The 17,349-nt window shown below is 37.7% G+C and overlaps 2 protein-coding genes across 9 annotated transcripts in view; both read right to left on the bottom strand.

Moving 5' to 3' along the window:
* Nucleotides 1-13,670, bottom strand: part of klc1a (kinesin light chain 1a) — a 61,020-nt gene extending 47,350 nt beyond the window's left edge. For 2 of the 6 annotated variants that reach the window (XM_042500864.2, XM_088087844.1), the window contains exons 1-3: nt 13,192-13,668; nt 3,140-3,407; nt 1,258-1,488 (exon numbers count right to left, since the gene is read on the bottom strand). In XM_042500864.2, the coding sequence (XP_042356798.1) occupies nt 1,258-1,488; nt 3,140-3,406 (498 nt within the window). In that variant the 5' untranslated portion in view covers nt 3,407; nt 13,192-13,668. Of the gene's footprint in view, nt 1-1,257; nt 1,489-3,139; nt 3,408-6,189; nt 6,314-13,191 lie in introns of those variants that run through there. The other 4 variants (XM_042500863.2, XM_042500862.2, XM_042500866.2 and 1 more) reach the window with 4 other exon arrangements.
* Nucleotides 13,671-15,860: 2,190 nt separating this feature from the next.
* The window catches only part of coa8 (cytochrome c oxidase assembly factor 8), a 39,121-nt gene continuing 37,632 nt past the window's right edge, over nt 15,861-17,349 (bottom strand). For all 3 annotated transcript variants that reach the window (XM_088087240.1, XM_088087239.1, XM_042501052.2), the window contains 2 exons: nt 17,041-17,131; nt 15,861-16,011 (listed from right to left, as the gene is read on the bottom strand). In XM_088087240.1, the coding sequence (XP_087943366.1) occupies nt 15,891-16,011; nt 17,041-17,131 (212 nt within the window). In that variant the 3' untranslated portion in view covers nt 15,861-15,890. The remainder of the gene's footprint in view (nt 16,012-17,040; nt 17,132-17,349) is intronic.

Below are 17,349 nucleotides of genomic sequence, written 5' to 3'. Positions count from 1 at the left end.
TATTATAATGCAGGCTTTGAAGTTTTTACATAATTAATATAACGTTGAGCAGATTATTTTAGACTCAATTTTTTCTACACCTGTTGGTGTGCAGTTCAGAGGATGAGATCGACAGGTGCTGTGTGTATCACACTGGAGTACACATGAACTGTACTCAAGACCATCTTTCAATTAGACTCGAGAACAGATGACGTACCGTGTCCAAGTGCGGTACACAGTGTTCACATTAAACAAACGAACTGGATTTTATGGTCGAGTGTAATCTGATCTGGGGCTTAAAAACTCCATCAGACTGTGAGATTTTAGCAATCTTATAAGTTTTGTGCAAGCTGTGCTGACTGTACGATTACATCACCTACTGAATCGCAGGCTACGACGTTCTTCTATCGACGTCAATACCCAATAACATAACGTCATCTGTGTGCGTCATCCATCTACACCGCTGTAGTGGTGAGAGAAAAATGTAAACAAACAAATCGAGCCCTCGCTATAGTGGCATTTATGTGTGTCAGAAAAAGTCTGAAGAAGAGGAGGAGAATGTGGATGCAGGCGTGGCTGAGGAAAAGAGGCCATCTTGGCACACCAGTTTTGCAACTAGAGTTCAAAGTAAGTAGTAGCATCTACTAGCATTCAACAGTGTCCTGCTAATCGGTGCATCATTTCATGCTGCATTTCTATTGGCTGGTTAGGAGACTTGGGTCATGATAGCAGTCAAACAGTGAGATTCTCATCCCAAATTCCTGTCAGAATTTGATCCCAGGCTTTCTTTGATCGAAAGACTGTGACAACGGCTATTCTTGAACCTCTCTCACTGTGCGATGTAGGACAACAGTTTTAGAGAAACAACCAAAGGTATTGCCAGTTTCTTTCATGTTGGTCATCTTTCATCTGGTACAGCCCAAAATCCCACAGTGTGTATCAGCCTTAGGCACTCTCATCTGTAGTTTCAGCTAATAGTAGGAAATTGACTTGCATACTTAAAACATAGGCAAACGATCTCTTCTGCAGCCAGTAAGGCGGCATTTACCCTTATTTATTTGAATGTGATGCGTTCTTGACATGAATCTATCTATTCTCACTGATTAGTCACCATCTACCATATTAGAAATCTATATCACTAAATGAACTCAGCTGAAGCATTTTTAATGCATGAGGCCAAGGACTGCTGTGGCATATTAGATGCCTGGTCGAACATAATTTCTGTGAGAGGGCACGTTAACACACGGAAGAATACTCAGGAAAGAACACAGGACTCACAGATGGGGACAAGTCCTCGTCGTACTTCTTCAGTTGGTTCATGAACTCCAGGTGCTTCTTCTCCTCCTCCAGCTGCGCCACGCTCTGCTCGCTCTTCTGCAGTTTCTGCTGCGTCCCGGCCAGCTCGTCCCGCAGCCACTGGTTCTCCTGGCAGAGCCGGCGTACCTGAGCCCGAAGCTTCTGCTTCTCCGACTCAACTGAGCTCAGGTGGCTCGACAGCGCCATCATCACCTGGACAAAGAAAAGGGGTTGGAGGAATTTCTTTATACCAGAATTGGTTTGTAGTTCAATAATAAATCAAATCACATATCAACATCGGTGTACATCTTTAGGTTGATCAAGCAGACAATATTCCTTTTATCCCTGAGCTAATGTCTTTGAACATGATCTCATATGTGAGTTAGCCTTGAACCACCTAATAACAATATTCATGCTAATTCCCAGCAGTCCCAGCTGCAATCATCCTGAAAAAACATTTACACCAAATTTACTCAATTCCTGCCAGTGATAACACTGCACTCCCCACTTGAGCTAAATATGTGTTCACTAGTGTTATTCTGAGGCACTTTGGGCAAAAGCATCCACCTAATAACATATGGTGTACGGTGAAATGCTGGGAGGGGTGTAATCAGACAACGATTTGAGGCAGAGAGACACTAGGGGTGTTAGAGCAAGAAAGTTTTGCAGAATAATGTGAATCACACTGTATTTCACATCAGCTGCAGGCTACACAAAAAGCTGAAGGTGGATAACAGAGTCTGCATGGTGCAGTGTATTGTATATTTAATAGGCAAAGCCTGCTGGGAGATGGAGATGAGAGGCTCAGGCATCAACAGTGACTCATCAGTGACTCAGGTTGCTTTTTGCCAAGTGAGCAACGTCGTAACCAATTGTGAGTTTTTAAACTTTCTCAGACAAAAAAAGCTGCATTTTTGAAATGTTTTATTTCTGCGCTATAGAGTGTTGTCTCTTCAGATCTCTTTCTTCAGGAGGATTTGGGACATGTTTGTGTTTTTTCCGTAACCCACCTACAGAAGCGTAACTTAGTCTTTAGAAAATGCAGATTTCAGAATACTATGTATTTAAAAAGATGTATATTGCAAAAGAAAGAAAAGGGCAACATGTGTATAAAATGATAAGATGAATTTAACAAGTCTACACTGGAACTGTTACTTGCATTTAGGGGGATTGATAAATTGATTGTACTTGAGGTATCATGATTTTTCCACATGGGATGAAAAAAATGACTCTATTGCAAACATTGAGTATGATTGTCACTTAAAATCTTTAAACTACAAAACAGAATAAAAGCACAAGTGGGCCAGTTTTGATCTATTTCATTATAACAATACTTTATTTAAATCTACTATAACAGTCCTGTATAAAATTCTATTTTAACAGTAATTTAGATGGGATTTTGAAATATCTGAATATATACTGTGTCACCATATTGCCCAGCAGTGTTAGTTACGGCCCTATTGCACAGCCCTACTTGCACTGTTGCTTTGTTTTCTTGCTCTGTTATTATGTACAAGTCAAACTGCTGTCAACTTAAGGCCAATCCACACCGGCAGCATTTTTTGAAGCCTGTCACTCTTCTTTCTCATGGAAAAAAAAATATTTCTCTATTTTATGTTTACAAAACTAGAGATATGTATTAATTGGAAATGAATATAAGTAAATTACTTGTATTTATTTCAATTAATATAGTCCCCATTGTTTTGTTAATAATTTAAAAAAAAAAAACATACAAAAACCAATGGTTGTCGCCTGGATCTGTAGGATATTCAGGACAGCCCAATACATAACTGAACAGGCCTGATTTTTTGGTTGATCATGACTCACTCAGTGACTGACAGTCTGTGAAGCCTGAGACACATACCTGTGCCTCGCTCAGCCCCAGCTCCAGCATCTCCAGGGACTTGCGGATCATGTGGGACTTCTCCTCTACCAGGACGCCCTCCTCGTCCTGCTTCAGGCAGCGCAGCGTGCCCAGCAGGCCCTCCAGGATGGAGTGATGCTCCTGCTTCAGGGCCTCCAGCCCTTGGATCACCTGCTTGGTCCGGGAGATGATCTCATCCTGGGACAGCTTCTCCCCAGGATCCTCCTCATCCTTCACGCACACCATGGTGGACATGTCCTCACGCATCCTGTAGGGTTAACAACAAGAAAATTATGTATAAATCCATTTTACATTGGCTAAAGTTGTTTTAACTAACACCTGGGCCACACTGCATGAATGAGCAGCGTGTGTGTTGCAGAACCTGTTGTTTTTTTATTTCGGTGTCCGTGTTAACAGGTCAGATCAGCCACACTCCAGCGTGAGCAGTGCTGCTCAGGCGTGGTGTTGCTACTGCTGCTTGGCTATAACAGAGTCTTGCAGATTTTTTCTGCTTGATGTGGTTGGTTTTCAGCTAAAATAGACGGTAAAAAAAGGTCTTTTCAAAATTATATTAAATCTCCTTTTAATATATTTTCAATGGCTATATGTCCCAGACATGAGGAAAAACATGAGGAAATACAAATTTATCTGTTTTACTCAAGCTTTCCTTATTCGGTTTCAAAATAAAAGCCTTCTGACAATGTTTCTGTTGACAGTATCCTTCCCATTGCTGACACAAGGCATTCTACTGTTAGACATCTCCAGGACCGTGTTGTTGACAATGTGGTAGCTTGCACGAGTGGAGTATTTGCTTTGAATTGTGCAAATACAGTAGTTACTACAGCGGGCAGCTCTGCAACAGTGCTGCAGTAGCAACACTGCCAATGTGAACTCCAAAAGAAACAGAACCTGCTGTTCGGCAAAGATGCCTTCAGCTGTTGCTCACATATGCAGTGTGGCGCGGGCGTAATGCAGTTTTAGACAGTTTGTCCCTGGAGATCCTACACTCAAGAAAATGACATGCCAAAACTTGAACAAATTTACATAACACAGTAAAGAGGCTGTAGGAAATTAATCTGACAGGGGTGTCTTCACAAAACTCACGAGTACAGACATCAGACTAATGCAGAAGAGTAAATAATTTTCTAAATCCTCCTGACAAATACGAGGAAACTAAAAGCAGCCTGTTGTCCTCTAAAGACTCAGAGGTTGTTCACATTAGTATCCACTCGTCTCATGACTTCTATACTTGTTATTTCTGATAAAAAAAAAAAAAACATTTATGTGTTAATGTGTGCTGACTTAGAGACAAGACAACCTGGAAAAAAGGACTTAACGGAGCATCGAATTGGTCTTTACAAGAAACGTGTGACATATTGATCCAGGTCATTAATCATTAATGGACACACACCTAACCTTCAGATGTTTCATTCAAAGTTGCATCCTCCTAACCTTTTCTGGTCTCATGGCCATTACACGGCCTGATGCATATCTCTTTACAATCAATACTTGGCTCAGAGGGACAAATAGTAATGGCTTAAGCAAAAGGTTAGACAATGTGTGTGTGACTGGAGAGTTTAAGGTTCAGGTTGAGAGAATTAGAAGAAACGTTCATACTTTCCTCTCAAACTACACTCAAGGGGGCCTTGAGTGAGGCACTGACAGCAGCAGGGTGTGAGCAACAGTAAAAGCTGGATAGACAAAGGTTAAACGTAATGTCGCATTTGTAAAAAAGGCTGTTTGAAGTGCTTTGAAAAACTGAGGAGTCATCACTTAAGATTCTTTAAGAAAAACAGCGACTTTGGTGCAGCTGTGATGAAAAGTATAAAACCAAACCCCAGACGTTAAACCTGCTGCCTGCTGACAGTTCAAATCCAAATCTGAGGCTTGTGGGCTGCATGTGGTTCAAAGATAACAACAGATATGAGGTGAGGATTGTTTGAAAGGAAAACTCTGAAAGTAATAGAGAAGAGAGCTTTAAATACATGATGAGTAGCAGTAATAACCCCCAAATTGCAAAACAAAACAAAAAAAAGGAAAAGGTTACAGAAAATCACCTAAAAAATAGTTTTAAAAAAGAAGGGAGGACTATTACAAAGTTCTCCAAAAAGTGTGAAAACTATATTTGTAAATATAATAAATTTATATTTAATATTTTGTTAGAGAATAAAAGTAAATCAAATAATAAATACATAGTTGTTGTTTTTCTATTGTCAGCACTTTTTTAGTTTGGTTTTATTTTTTGGTTTTTGGTTTTTTTGTGTGCTTATTTTCAGGTAATTTTCTTGCAACTTTCTCACTAATTTTATTCAAATTTTTGGGCCATGTCTTGATAAGTTGCTTGTTGCCTTCTCCCCAATTTTTGGAAAGAATACAGATTCTGTTCAGGTTTCAAAGGATTAACCTGTACCTAGCCAGTTTAAATCCAACTTTTAAAAAAACGACTAAAATTCTACACAATTTTAGAAAATGAGGTTTTTATTTGTTCAGTAAAGTATAACAAACCCTAAACATTCATATACATGATCATAGTATCGCCAATAATAATCAGCGTCTTAGTGTTACCATAATGCGGTCATAGCACATAATCAGATCCTGAATCAGTCTTGGTGATTAAGAGTGTAGACTATTAGATGTAGCAGGCAAAACAAATGTTATTATTATGCACATATTAGCTAAACACTGCACATTAATATCTGTTCCTCTGACACTGACCAACAACACACTCCACATGCACTCCTTCCCACTCAATCCTTACTTTCTTTGCTTTGTATTCATTACACACACACACACACACACACACACACACACACACACCTAAGAGGATTATGACTGAGCGCTTCGGCAGCACTTGTAGCGAGCAGCCTAATAAATCTCTGTAAGCATACCAAACTATAACTGAATAATTTAAGAAACACTGACAGAAGTTCTGTCTTCCTGCATGGCTCTGTGAAAAATACAGAAATGAAACAGCTTTTCTGTGTGGCTGACTTCCCTAAGTCTTATCCAAAATGTTGCAATGATAAAATGTGTTGACCTAGCATGCCCACCTCAGGATAAAAGCAGCTATGGCACCAGGTGAAGACAGATTGACAGACGTGTCCTGAACTGCCTCAGATTTCACATTTCAGTTCAAGTGTGGAAAAAGAAGAAAACCAGAAAACAAAGCTGAAGACCGCCCGGAGCAGACAGGGCAGACGGAGGAAGAGCTACAGCTCTGATCGCTCCATGTGACTCAGCAACCAGCCTGCAGCCTATCAGCTGACAGCAGGCCAGGAAACTGTGTGCAGGAGGAGATGGAAAAACAGCAACTCCAGGTGAGCAGAGCTGTGCAGCACGAGGGGATTTCCACTTAAACTAACTTAAAAAATATTTAATATTAATTCCCAACTTGTACTCAAAAGATTTTACATTTTCCTTAACAAACTGATCAAGCAAAATTACAAATATTTATGCTATTGTTGGTGTTATTTCACTTGTTTGCTAAATCGAACATTTCACAATGAACAACTGCAAATAGAAGAATTAGAGCTGCAACTAACAATTATTATTACCAACAATTATACCTACAGGTTAACCTGGTGATTAGTTCCTCGATGTATTGATTAATCACTTGGTCATTAGAATGTCAATAAATGGTGAAATATGCACACCACAATATTTTAAGGCCCACCAACAGTCCAACCCTCCCCAAATTCTGTTTATTATCAAATAACACAAACAAAACCATTAAAATCTGTACAATTAACAAACCAGAACTGGGTGACGTTTTGCATTTTAGTGTTCAGAATGTTAAACTGATGAAGTCGTTGTTAAGAAATTTTCTGTCAATGGAATAATTGAAACATGGACTAATCATGGGGAGGGGGGGGCGCACAGTTCGGGATTAAACCCACACCGACAATTAAATTTTTATATGTAGTATTAGGGTTGGGGTATCATTGGGGTGCCTTAGAGTGCACCTGGGTAAGAACGATAGGTTCAGACAAGCACTGCAAAGCACCCCCCAAGCATAAGGCCCCCGTAAGAAGCAGCTTCATGGTGTTTTGTGGGGGAGACAGCAGAACAGTGGTAATAAAATGGTAATGAATTACTGCTGTGCCCAGTTATGTATTGGTTAATGAGGAAAATGCGCATCATGTTCATTAACGTCAGTGTTTCCATCTCATCCATGAAGCTACAAGTCCCTCGCTGCTGTAAGTGAGCTGCGAAACTGATAAGCAGACCCTATTGCACAGCTGAAAGGAAAAACCTTGCTTGATATCAGACAGAACTGTCAACTCAATACACTCAGTATCCAGTCAGTTAACTCGGTGGAGTGGGCCAATTTCAGTGTCTAGACACAGGCAAGGAAAATTAGATAACCTTCAAACTGTATGCATCAAAATAAAAGCTGTTCTTACACTGTGAAACCTATCGAACTGGTAACTCAAAAGGGTCATGCATTAAAGTACATAGGTCTCTCTTAAAAAAGAATTTCCACTCCCCACAAACTACCTGTTTAAATAAAGGATTCAATAAAAATAAATATCAAAAATCACTGCTTTATACCCCAACAACACAGTGCAAGGTCAACTCTCAACCAGTGGAAACATCCCAAACTGCAAAGTACAAGACAGAAAACAACGATCACTGCAGGCTGTGTAATACAGAAGTGAAAGTGACAGCACAAGCCTTTTTTCCTGTTCTGATCCAACAGTCTTTTATTTCTGGCATCAGATGAGTCTCAGAGCACAAAGCACCTCGGGGAAAGGCACGAAAAGAACTTCTGATGTTAACTTTTGAAATGTAAATAGCTGGCTTGGAGCTGGGTGCCTGGGGACACGGCAGCTTCTCATATAAGCAGGTTAAGGCAGTGATATAAGACGATGGCGAGGCTGGTAGGGTATGAATGGAGGGAGGTGGGTTGTGTTTGGGACCAATGAAGAAGAGGAACAGGGAGTGCTTGCTCTGGAGCCGGCAGCAGGAAGAGCAGCACTGCATAGAAACAGTCTTAGTCAGCGATGTGTGGGCTGATAGTCATTAGATGATGAGGGCTGTGATTCACGCCCACAGAGAGAAAGTCTGAAAGGGCCTCTACAAGTTATATTTACTGAATCATTTTAATCTAAAATTATTGATGATATACTCATAGATGTAAGCTGGCTGTGTGCATGCTTTTATATCCATGATTCAACAGTGGCTCTACCAGTATCCTGTCAATGAAAACATTTTGCATTTGCTGCGTTTATCCGGTATGAATAGTTTTAAAAACTGGGTATGATATAGGGATGTTAATCTCAAGTTTTATGATATGATGTTATATCAATGTTCTGGTCAGTGATAGAATATTTGCAATTTGTTATTTAATCCTCATTTCAGTTTACAGTTCCGTTTTCAATATTTGTGATAAAGAAGTCTGCTAATATCTCAAAGTCTGCCACAATAATATTTTGATTCAATGACCTGCGATTGATATGAGATGATATGAATAAATATCCTCATTGTCTTTTTCTTCTCTGCTTGTCTGCCTGGCGTAAGACTGCACACAGTCTTAGTGTTCAGAAAGGAGTAATGCAACGACAGAAATGGTGACGCATGCATGCCATCAGAATTTCAAAATAAAGGTGCATCTTAAAGATTCCGATATGTATCGATGTTTTTGCCTTAAATCAGTGATATTGGATTGTGTGTTGTTGTTGTTATATCATCCTGAAAGACCTATCGTTACACCCTTAGTGGGGTAGTTAACAACACCAGCTACATCTACAACAGCTGATAAAACAGAAAGGGTGAGAGAAAACTGAACAGCTCCAAGCACTGAGCACCAAAGATGAACAAAAAAATTAGTTAATTGAAAAAAAGACCCAAAACTATCATACAACACTCTCGCAGATTGACATTTTAAACCTGCAATAAATTACTTTTCGATTTGGGAGCAGAAACAATCTGTGATTCCTGTCATATTTATCACCAAGTTTATAGCGAACATTTTCTCTTACTTTGCTTTTTTTACACATCCAGCAGATATCAAGTTACATAAGCATTCATTAAGAGCCATATCTCTGGCCACCTGACAAATTAAAGTCCAGTGTTCCCTCTCCCCTTAAAATCTGTTTTGGCTTTTTAAAAATGCTAAATACTCTTCTGTGTTTATGTACAAGTGTTTTTTTCCATCTACCTTTTAGTTCATGACCTGAAGTGTAAAGTGAGATTATCAAAACAACCCTGATTAAATCGATAAAAGTAAACCAAATCATTAAAATTGCAGACCCAAAAATCAAAAACAATGAGCTTAAAGATGCTATAAAACTTCACAGAGCTGGAGGGAACTGATGGATGTAGAAGTAGTCAAGTGATACCTTTTTGATTTAAAAATACAGATAGCTGTAGGGCTACGCAAGAGACAAAAAATCTAATACCAGAATATTTTTGACAAAAGACCTCAATACCGATATTGCTGCAATCTAATAGGGTAGACTACTGGTGCTTTGACTAAATATTTACACAAGCTTTTTGATAAATCACCTTCAGCAATGTGGATTTAATGACTATGGAAAGACTAGGTAAAGGCAAATAATTAAGCAGCCTGAACAGTCTGCTAAGTTCAGGAAATGTCCGTCTCTTTAGTGCAATGCAGCCTTTAAAACCAGGAAAAAACACTTCTGATATTACAAAATGTAAAATTTAAGATGTTATCTAATCGCATACAACAATATCAATGACATCAAACTTTGAAATGATCAACATTGTCTATCTGTCACTGTTTCTTTTGCACTTTAAAATTTTGCAGTCTTTGATTTCACTATTTCTGTAAAACATTAGTCTTAATCAACTATCAAGCCTTTACTCGTGTTATATATCATGTGACTTTAGCTTCAGGGAAAGAGAAAAGGGTTAACTCAGGCAGCCACGAGACCTGACACAGAGCGGCTGAAACACAGGAAATGACAAGTCCGCTTTGTATTAATGAGCTGATTTGGTGTTTCGTGTCTTTTGGACATCAGGACCTACAGGCAACACAACACTGAAGATATCAATAATACAGGAACACAACTAATAATATTTTTATGTGAATCAATTTGCTGCCGTGTTTAATTCCGTGTCATCTTCTAAAAAATGAGTCGCTCTCATGACAAGAGCACCAATAATTTCTTTTTATATTTCCATGAGCGAGCCTTAGGCGAGGGATTAAATTTATCATTTGAATCAGTGAAGTAGTTTAAGATGTTCTGATCTACAGAGACAGTAGTGGCACTGCTTCTCACTGCAGCACCCTGAAGGCTGAAAAATACCAAGAGAATATAATGGATTTATTTTTTTAAACAGACACCCACTTTGATGTATAACTTGCTTCTCTACAGATTTAAGTTCCAGGTTTTAAACTGGGTTAAAAAACGACTTTGAGACTACATGAGTTCCTCTTGATTCTTTCATTAGGGAATTATATATTTCTGTGCCTCTCTCACAGACGTTTCAGCATCATTTCACACTATTCAGATTATGCAAGAGACCTGATGAAAGAACTGATTTGTGTGACTGGCACATGACAGTGCCATCTCACCATGGGGTCGTGATGTCAGACTATTTGTTTGACATAATTTCATATCTTTTTACAATACAGCCTCCAAAATGAACACAAAGTTAAACCAACACCTTTCTAAAACAGTTTCAGCACAGATATAACATTACACCCTTCATGAAGGGAGTACAGATGTTAGATTGCACTAGTTTAAGATGGGTGTTTTCTGCAGAAAGAACACAAGATTAAAGAAAGGGTTCACAGCCAAAGCATTTCCTTTTCTGCATTCAATGACTGTATGCTGTGGTTTTCAACCCTTGGTGGGCCGTCATGTTTACTCTAATTTAAACCCAACCAATAAATCAGCCGAGCAGATATCGATCGGCGGAGATTTGTTCATGCAGGCATATATGTCAGCAAATACACAACAAGAAATGGAAACACAGAAATGCTAAAAGGTGTATAAGAACTTTAAAAAAAAGGACTGCAAGAGAATTTAAGGAATTCTTATCAAAGACATTTGTTTATATTTTGTTTGTTAAAAAAAGAGAGGAGAAAAACAGATCTCACAATGTTTATGATCAATTTGGATATCCTCATTGCAACAATATTGTAGGGTTGACTAATGGTGCTTTTGCAAAAAATTAACAATGAGATTTTTGATACATTATTACCGGTAATGTGGATATAATGACCGAGCAGGTAAACACAAATGATGGAGCATCTAGAATAGTCTGGTTAATTCAGAAAATTACAAAACTATAATTGAAATATAAATTCCCAATATTTTCTCTGGAAGTGCTGTGTGCAAGAGTACACAACAGTAAAATAAAAATGTATTACACCTGCAGTTAGAGTCAGGTTTATATAAGCACTGCTTGTCAAGCCAACTCTGCAGCATTACAACAAAATCTGCATCGGCAACACATAATTATCATTTCCCACCAGCACACCAAAACCTTGTGGGATCTGTGAGCCCACAACAAACTGTCCCAGGAGAGCAGAGGGGTGTCAGCTTGGAAGAGGAGCCCTGCAGGTTGTCATGAGTGATCTCCCTTTGGGTGGATGAAACATTAAAGACTGTATGGCACGGTTAACAAAAACTCTCAGGAATAGTTGTGCATATTCCTTGAGATTCCTTAAAATTTGTGCCATGCAGTGTAGACTCAGAGACTGTCTGAAATCTCAAATATTCATACGACACCTCTCAGTGTTTTTTGGTTACCCAAATGCAGTGGTGGACAAAGTTTTTTTCAGATCCTCTACTTAAGTAAAAGTACTATTCTCAAACTGCAAAAAATACTCTTTTACAAGTAAAAGTCCTCCATTGAAAATGTTACTAAAGCAAAGGTAAGTATACTCAGGAAAAATGAACTTTAAGTATTTGAAGAAAAAAGTACCCAATGCAGAAAAATCTTTAAAAAAAACAACAACACAAAAAACCTTAGGATTATTAGGAAAACAAAGAAGTAAAAAAAAACCCATAACAATCAAAGTTATTTTAAAATTTAAAAAAACAAAAAATGCTAGAAAAAAATACCCACCTCCAACAAAAACCCTCAAATTCCTCGAAATTGTTTAAAAAAAAACCCTAAATTCTAAACTTCAAAAGAAAAAAAACAACAAAAAATTAAAATATTTGAAAATAAAATTACATAAATAGAATAAAACACATTAACAACTTTAAATTATCCAAAAAAAAAGCAAAAATTATAAATAAAAAAAAGAAGGGAAAAAAACGTAAGTGTTTGCACACTAATCCTTTATACAGCTGTACTTGTATAAACTGTTTGGTAATTTAATTTATTCCAAAACATTATATATGTCTAAACTCTTATGCTGCAAAAATCATAATTTGTAAAGTAACCAAAACGTTCAAATAGATATAGTGAAGTAAAAAGTACAATATTGCCCTCTGACATGTAGTGGGGTAAAAACATAAAGTAACGTGAGGAAAATACTCACGTAAATTACAAGTACCTCAAATTTGTATTTGAGTACATATATTTTGTTACATTTCACCACTGCCCAGCTGTGTGTCCCACACTGAGATCCACTGTCCCTCGGAAGCTGTCTCCTCAACACAGGCAGCTTTCACAGCCCTCAAACACCGCTCTGAATATCAATGAAAGGGACATCCAACAATATCACATGACAAACAGCCAGAGTTTCGGCTGCTGCAGTGGCCCAACAAGTGCATCCTACCCCGGCATGCTTTCAAGCCCGTGGCCGTGTAGTTCCTCCTCTTTGTCCCAGCTACCCGTCTTAAAAATGGATTAACCTGAAGAACCAGTTAGCCTCCTGTCACAGTGCTAACCCTCAGCTAGCACTCCCAGTGACAGTTAATGTGCTTAAGGCGTCTAATTCCTGCAATTAACGTAAACACGGACCACACATTGAAGGAGGTTTATCTTTAAAACATATAAAAATTAAAAATAATTAAACTGCTTGCTGTTTGAAACGATGACACTCGAAAACATCATTTTAAAAAATCAAGGAAAGTGATTAATTGGCTAATTCGATTCCAAGAAATACACGGAGCCATCCTTACCGTTCTCTAGGACATCCGTTGCCAATGTAGCTTCACTGTAACGTCCGTTTTTCTCGCCTTGTTACCGTCTAAATCACGACTTTTTGTCAATGAAGGCGTCGTTCCTTTGACAGGCAACTCTTGCTGAAAATTGTAAAAATATATAAGTAATAAAAGACAATATCCAAACTGTGTCCGGCTGGGATATGTTCTGCCGACTGAGGTTTCACTGCATCAACCGCCGTTAATGATGACCAGCTAGCTACATAGCTAGCCACCTAACTGTCAAAAACACTGACTTTAGTCGGAGCCATACAGGAAAAGCCTGTTCTCCCTCGGTTCCATGGCAGGAACGAGCCCGTGAAACTAATTCGATGGCGGCTTCATGGGGCCGAATGAAAAGTTGACGAGTCGCCGGTGGGGATGACAGCTCGCTGGTCCACTGGCTGGATGACTGACTGACTGCGCGGTGCGTGAAAATGGCGTTACCCGGCGCCCCCCTCACTCTTCCCCGGTAATGATGTCATCCCTGCCCGGATTAAAGGGGAAGCTGCGGCGCAAACTGAGCCGCCAGATTTATTCAGAGCTTCAACTGTGAACATTAAACTACTGGTTATCAGTGCAGGAAGTACTCAGATTACCAACTGTGCAATATTAATTTTGGTATCCTAATTTATTCATTCATTCATTTAACCATTATATATTCAGAAATTGACTGAGCATTAAAAACGTGTTTTTTGAAAAAACATTGGAAGAAGGCAATGGTCAACTTTACAAGAAAGTACTCAAATTTAGCACGAAATTTGTATTAAAAAATAGAATAAATAAATAAATAATAAAATATGTTTGGAAATTGGCACAAAAAAGATTAAAAAGCAAACAAAAACTAAATAAAAAGCTTGACAAAAAGTGCTAATATACAACACGGTACATATTTCAATGGCACGATTTTAAAAATGTAAATATTACTATAATATTTTCTCAAAATGTCCCCTATTTTGTTTGATATAATTCTAATAGTTTAATATCTCCTTTTGAAATGAAGTGCAATTGGTATACATACATACATATATATATATATATATATACTCTTACTACTCTTTACTATGCTCTTTTTCTAGACAGTTTGATTTGGCACCTTGCAATGTTATGTTGCTAGTTTTGCATCTTGTTTTTTATTATCTAATGTTTTTCATATTTTTATATTTGTATTTTTTTAGCATTTTTTTTTATAATGTGAATTTCCCCACTGTGGGATGAATAATGGATATCCTATCTTTAAAAAAAAACAAACAAATAAACAGGTCATTTTCTGGTAATCTCTTCCTGGTTTCTTAGACTTTGCAGGGCACCTTGTGTTAAATTGCTCATTGCAATAAATCAAATTAAAAAAAAAAATACTTGCAGCAGTGACAGTCAGAGGTTTTAAATAGCAATAAAAAGGATGAACCATAAAATGCTTAAATCATAATATCCATAATATTCCATTAATATATTACTGGAAACCTTTTATTTTCTTGCTGCAAATTTCTCCCCCTTTGTGTGTTTTTGTCACTTTGTTGTGTGTGGTTTGCTTTGATTGTGTCTGTGTTTTGTGTATGTGCTCATGCTGGGACAGCAGAAAAAAGGTGTCTAAATAATTTAACTGTAAAAGCTGTTGTACTGCTGTGCTCTTAATCAATAAAAAGACATATATATGTTAAATATATTTAAAATATGATGCAAATCATATAAATCTTATTTTTCAATATAGATTTTGTGCTGCACATTTTGGCAGAACACACATATTTATAAATGGATAAAACTCTGAAAACATAGCCAATAGTGTTATACTAGAATATTGCCCACATTTTTTATTTTTTACACACTTTACCTACCTAACTTAATACACATATTTCATTTATCATCTTAAACACTTAACATGGGCTGCTAGTGTTTCACATTGTAGCATTATACACATATTAATACATTTACTAATTACTTACTAATACTAAATGTAATTAATCAGTTAATACATTACAAGAAGCTGCAACATATCCTATTAAGATTATTAAATATTTTTTCTTTTAGTTTGTGTGATTTGAATGGGTCAAATTTCTGAGTGGTGTATTGCATTAATGACTGATCAACATGTGCACACTGCAAGAAATGTGACATAAAAGAGACAGAAATGTACATTTTTCCGCTGTCCGCTATCTAGACAGATAGATAAACATCGAGCCATGTGACTACGTCAAGGTTAAGTTCAAAACCCTCTGCACAGTTTTCGGGGTTGTTATAGCTTTGGTTTACCTGCGAATGTTTCGATCACAAGCTGCATGGCCTTTATCTGGTATCTCAAATAAATCAAAATGTTGAGTGGGTTTTGCAGTGCAGTGCAGGCAGGTGTAAATAGATTTATAGACTTATTTATTTAATTGCTGTTTCTAGAGGACACGCTGCTGATGGGAAGACTGTTTCGAAAAGTAATAAAATAGAAGTAGAAACTGAACAAATCACATCAGCAGATCTCTTTGTGAACACTGAAAATATATATTTCAGCGCCTCAGACGGATTTGATCGAATCAACCACACATCAGACACAGAGGACAAAACTGAGAAAGAGATCAAACACGAGAGGTAGTTTTCAATCTTTAGAAATGGCAACAAATGTGAATTACAGAAGTACAGAAGACGCAGGAAAACAACAGTGGGAAGGCAGGTGAGTATTTTATTTCTCATCAGGTGGGAGGGGTGTTGTCTTTCTTGCTGTTTTGTCTTTCAGAAATGGTCCTCCACATGTTCTTTAGGGCGACTCGGGCCATGAGCAACGTGATGGTGAAGTTACGTCGGTACCATTCCCTGAAAGTGAGGAGGAGGGAATGCAAGATTTAGAGAACGTTTGTTAAAGTCAAATACAATCATACAAACTGACTAAATATCTTCCACACAGTTATATAACCAAACAAATAGAGTAACACAAAAAACAGAACTGATAAGAGAATAGCAACACTTTTTCATCAAAGTCAGTTACGTGAATGTAACTGCATCAGATTTTTATTTTATTGGATGATGACCTTTTTCATTTTATACTACTACTACTACTACTACTACTACTACTACTACTACTACTACTACTACTACTACTACTACTAAAAATAACATTATTTATTAAAATTAATGCAGCATTTAAGCAAATAAATAAGGCAGTTTCAGGTAATAAAAATAAATAATTTTAATTCTCATGGTCACATTTGATGCTGCAATAACTGCCAACTTTAAACATGAACAACACTGAAAAGAGTGAGATGAAATATACTGCAGATAAACAGCACAGGACAGTAAAGATTTGTGTTAGAAGCTCATTTTTGTAATTAAATATAATTAATTAATTTGATTTTTAAAAAATCATTATTATTTAATTTATAAGTAAGATTTTAAACAGACAGAACCAAGAGAGCAGTATTTCCTGACAAAAAAAAAAGTATTTCTTTGATTTACTCTAATTTGAGATGAAATCAGGAATAACTCTGACACAAATCAGAAGCAGAGTTTAAAGCACGCACAGAAAAAAACAAAAACGAAACAAAAACAAACATACAGCAGCTGCAGAGGTGTGTGTGTGTGTGTGTGTGTGTGTGTGTGTGTGTGTGTGTGTGTGTGTGTGTGTGTGGGCTGAAAACATCTTTCTTTATGGGGAGCCTTGAAACTAGTCAGCCACTTTGCAATGCTAATTCACAGAAAGCTCTTGTTCTCTACGCACACACACACACACACACACGAGGTACAGTATATATATAACTGTGGGTTTACAGCTCCCACACGGGGAGACGCACCCACCCGCCCACCCAGCAGCACCGTGGGAGATACTCAGCTGCAAAAAAACCTCACTTGTTATAATTTGCATGTCGTATTCTGTTTGTGTCCAGGAAGCTTTTGTAAAACACGGCCATCTCTTCGCTGTTCAGAGTCCGCCTTCGTCCTGATGAGGAGGAGAGACACACAGGACAGCAGTGCACTTTCATTAAGATACTTTTCTTTTTTAGCTCTTTGAAACCTCAGCAAATGGGCCTGACTCCTTTCACGAAAAATAAAATAAATAAACAAATAAAGAGAATTAAATAAAATAAAAAGTGATGCGCGATAATGATTAATTCAACTGTAACCGATACACCGATAATTTCCAGCTTCTGGTGGACG

This window comes from Plectropomus leopardus, chromosome 14 (genome assembly GCF_026936395.1).
Source record: "Plectropomus leopardus strain MGB_pleo_1.0 chromosome 14, ASM2693639v1, whole genome shotgun sequence".
Taxonomy (NCBI): domain Eukaryota; kingdom Metazoa; phylum Chordata; class Actinopteri; order Perciformes; family Serranidae; genus Plectropomus; species Plectropomus leopardus.
The sequence above is the reverse complement of the archived record's forward strand: the minus strand, read 5'-3'. Positions and strand labels throughout refer to the sequence as shown.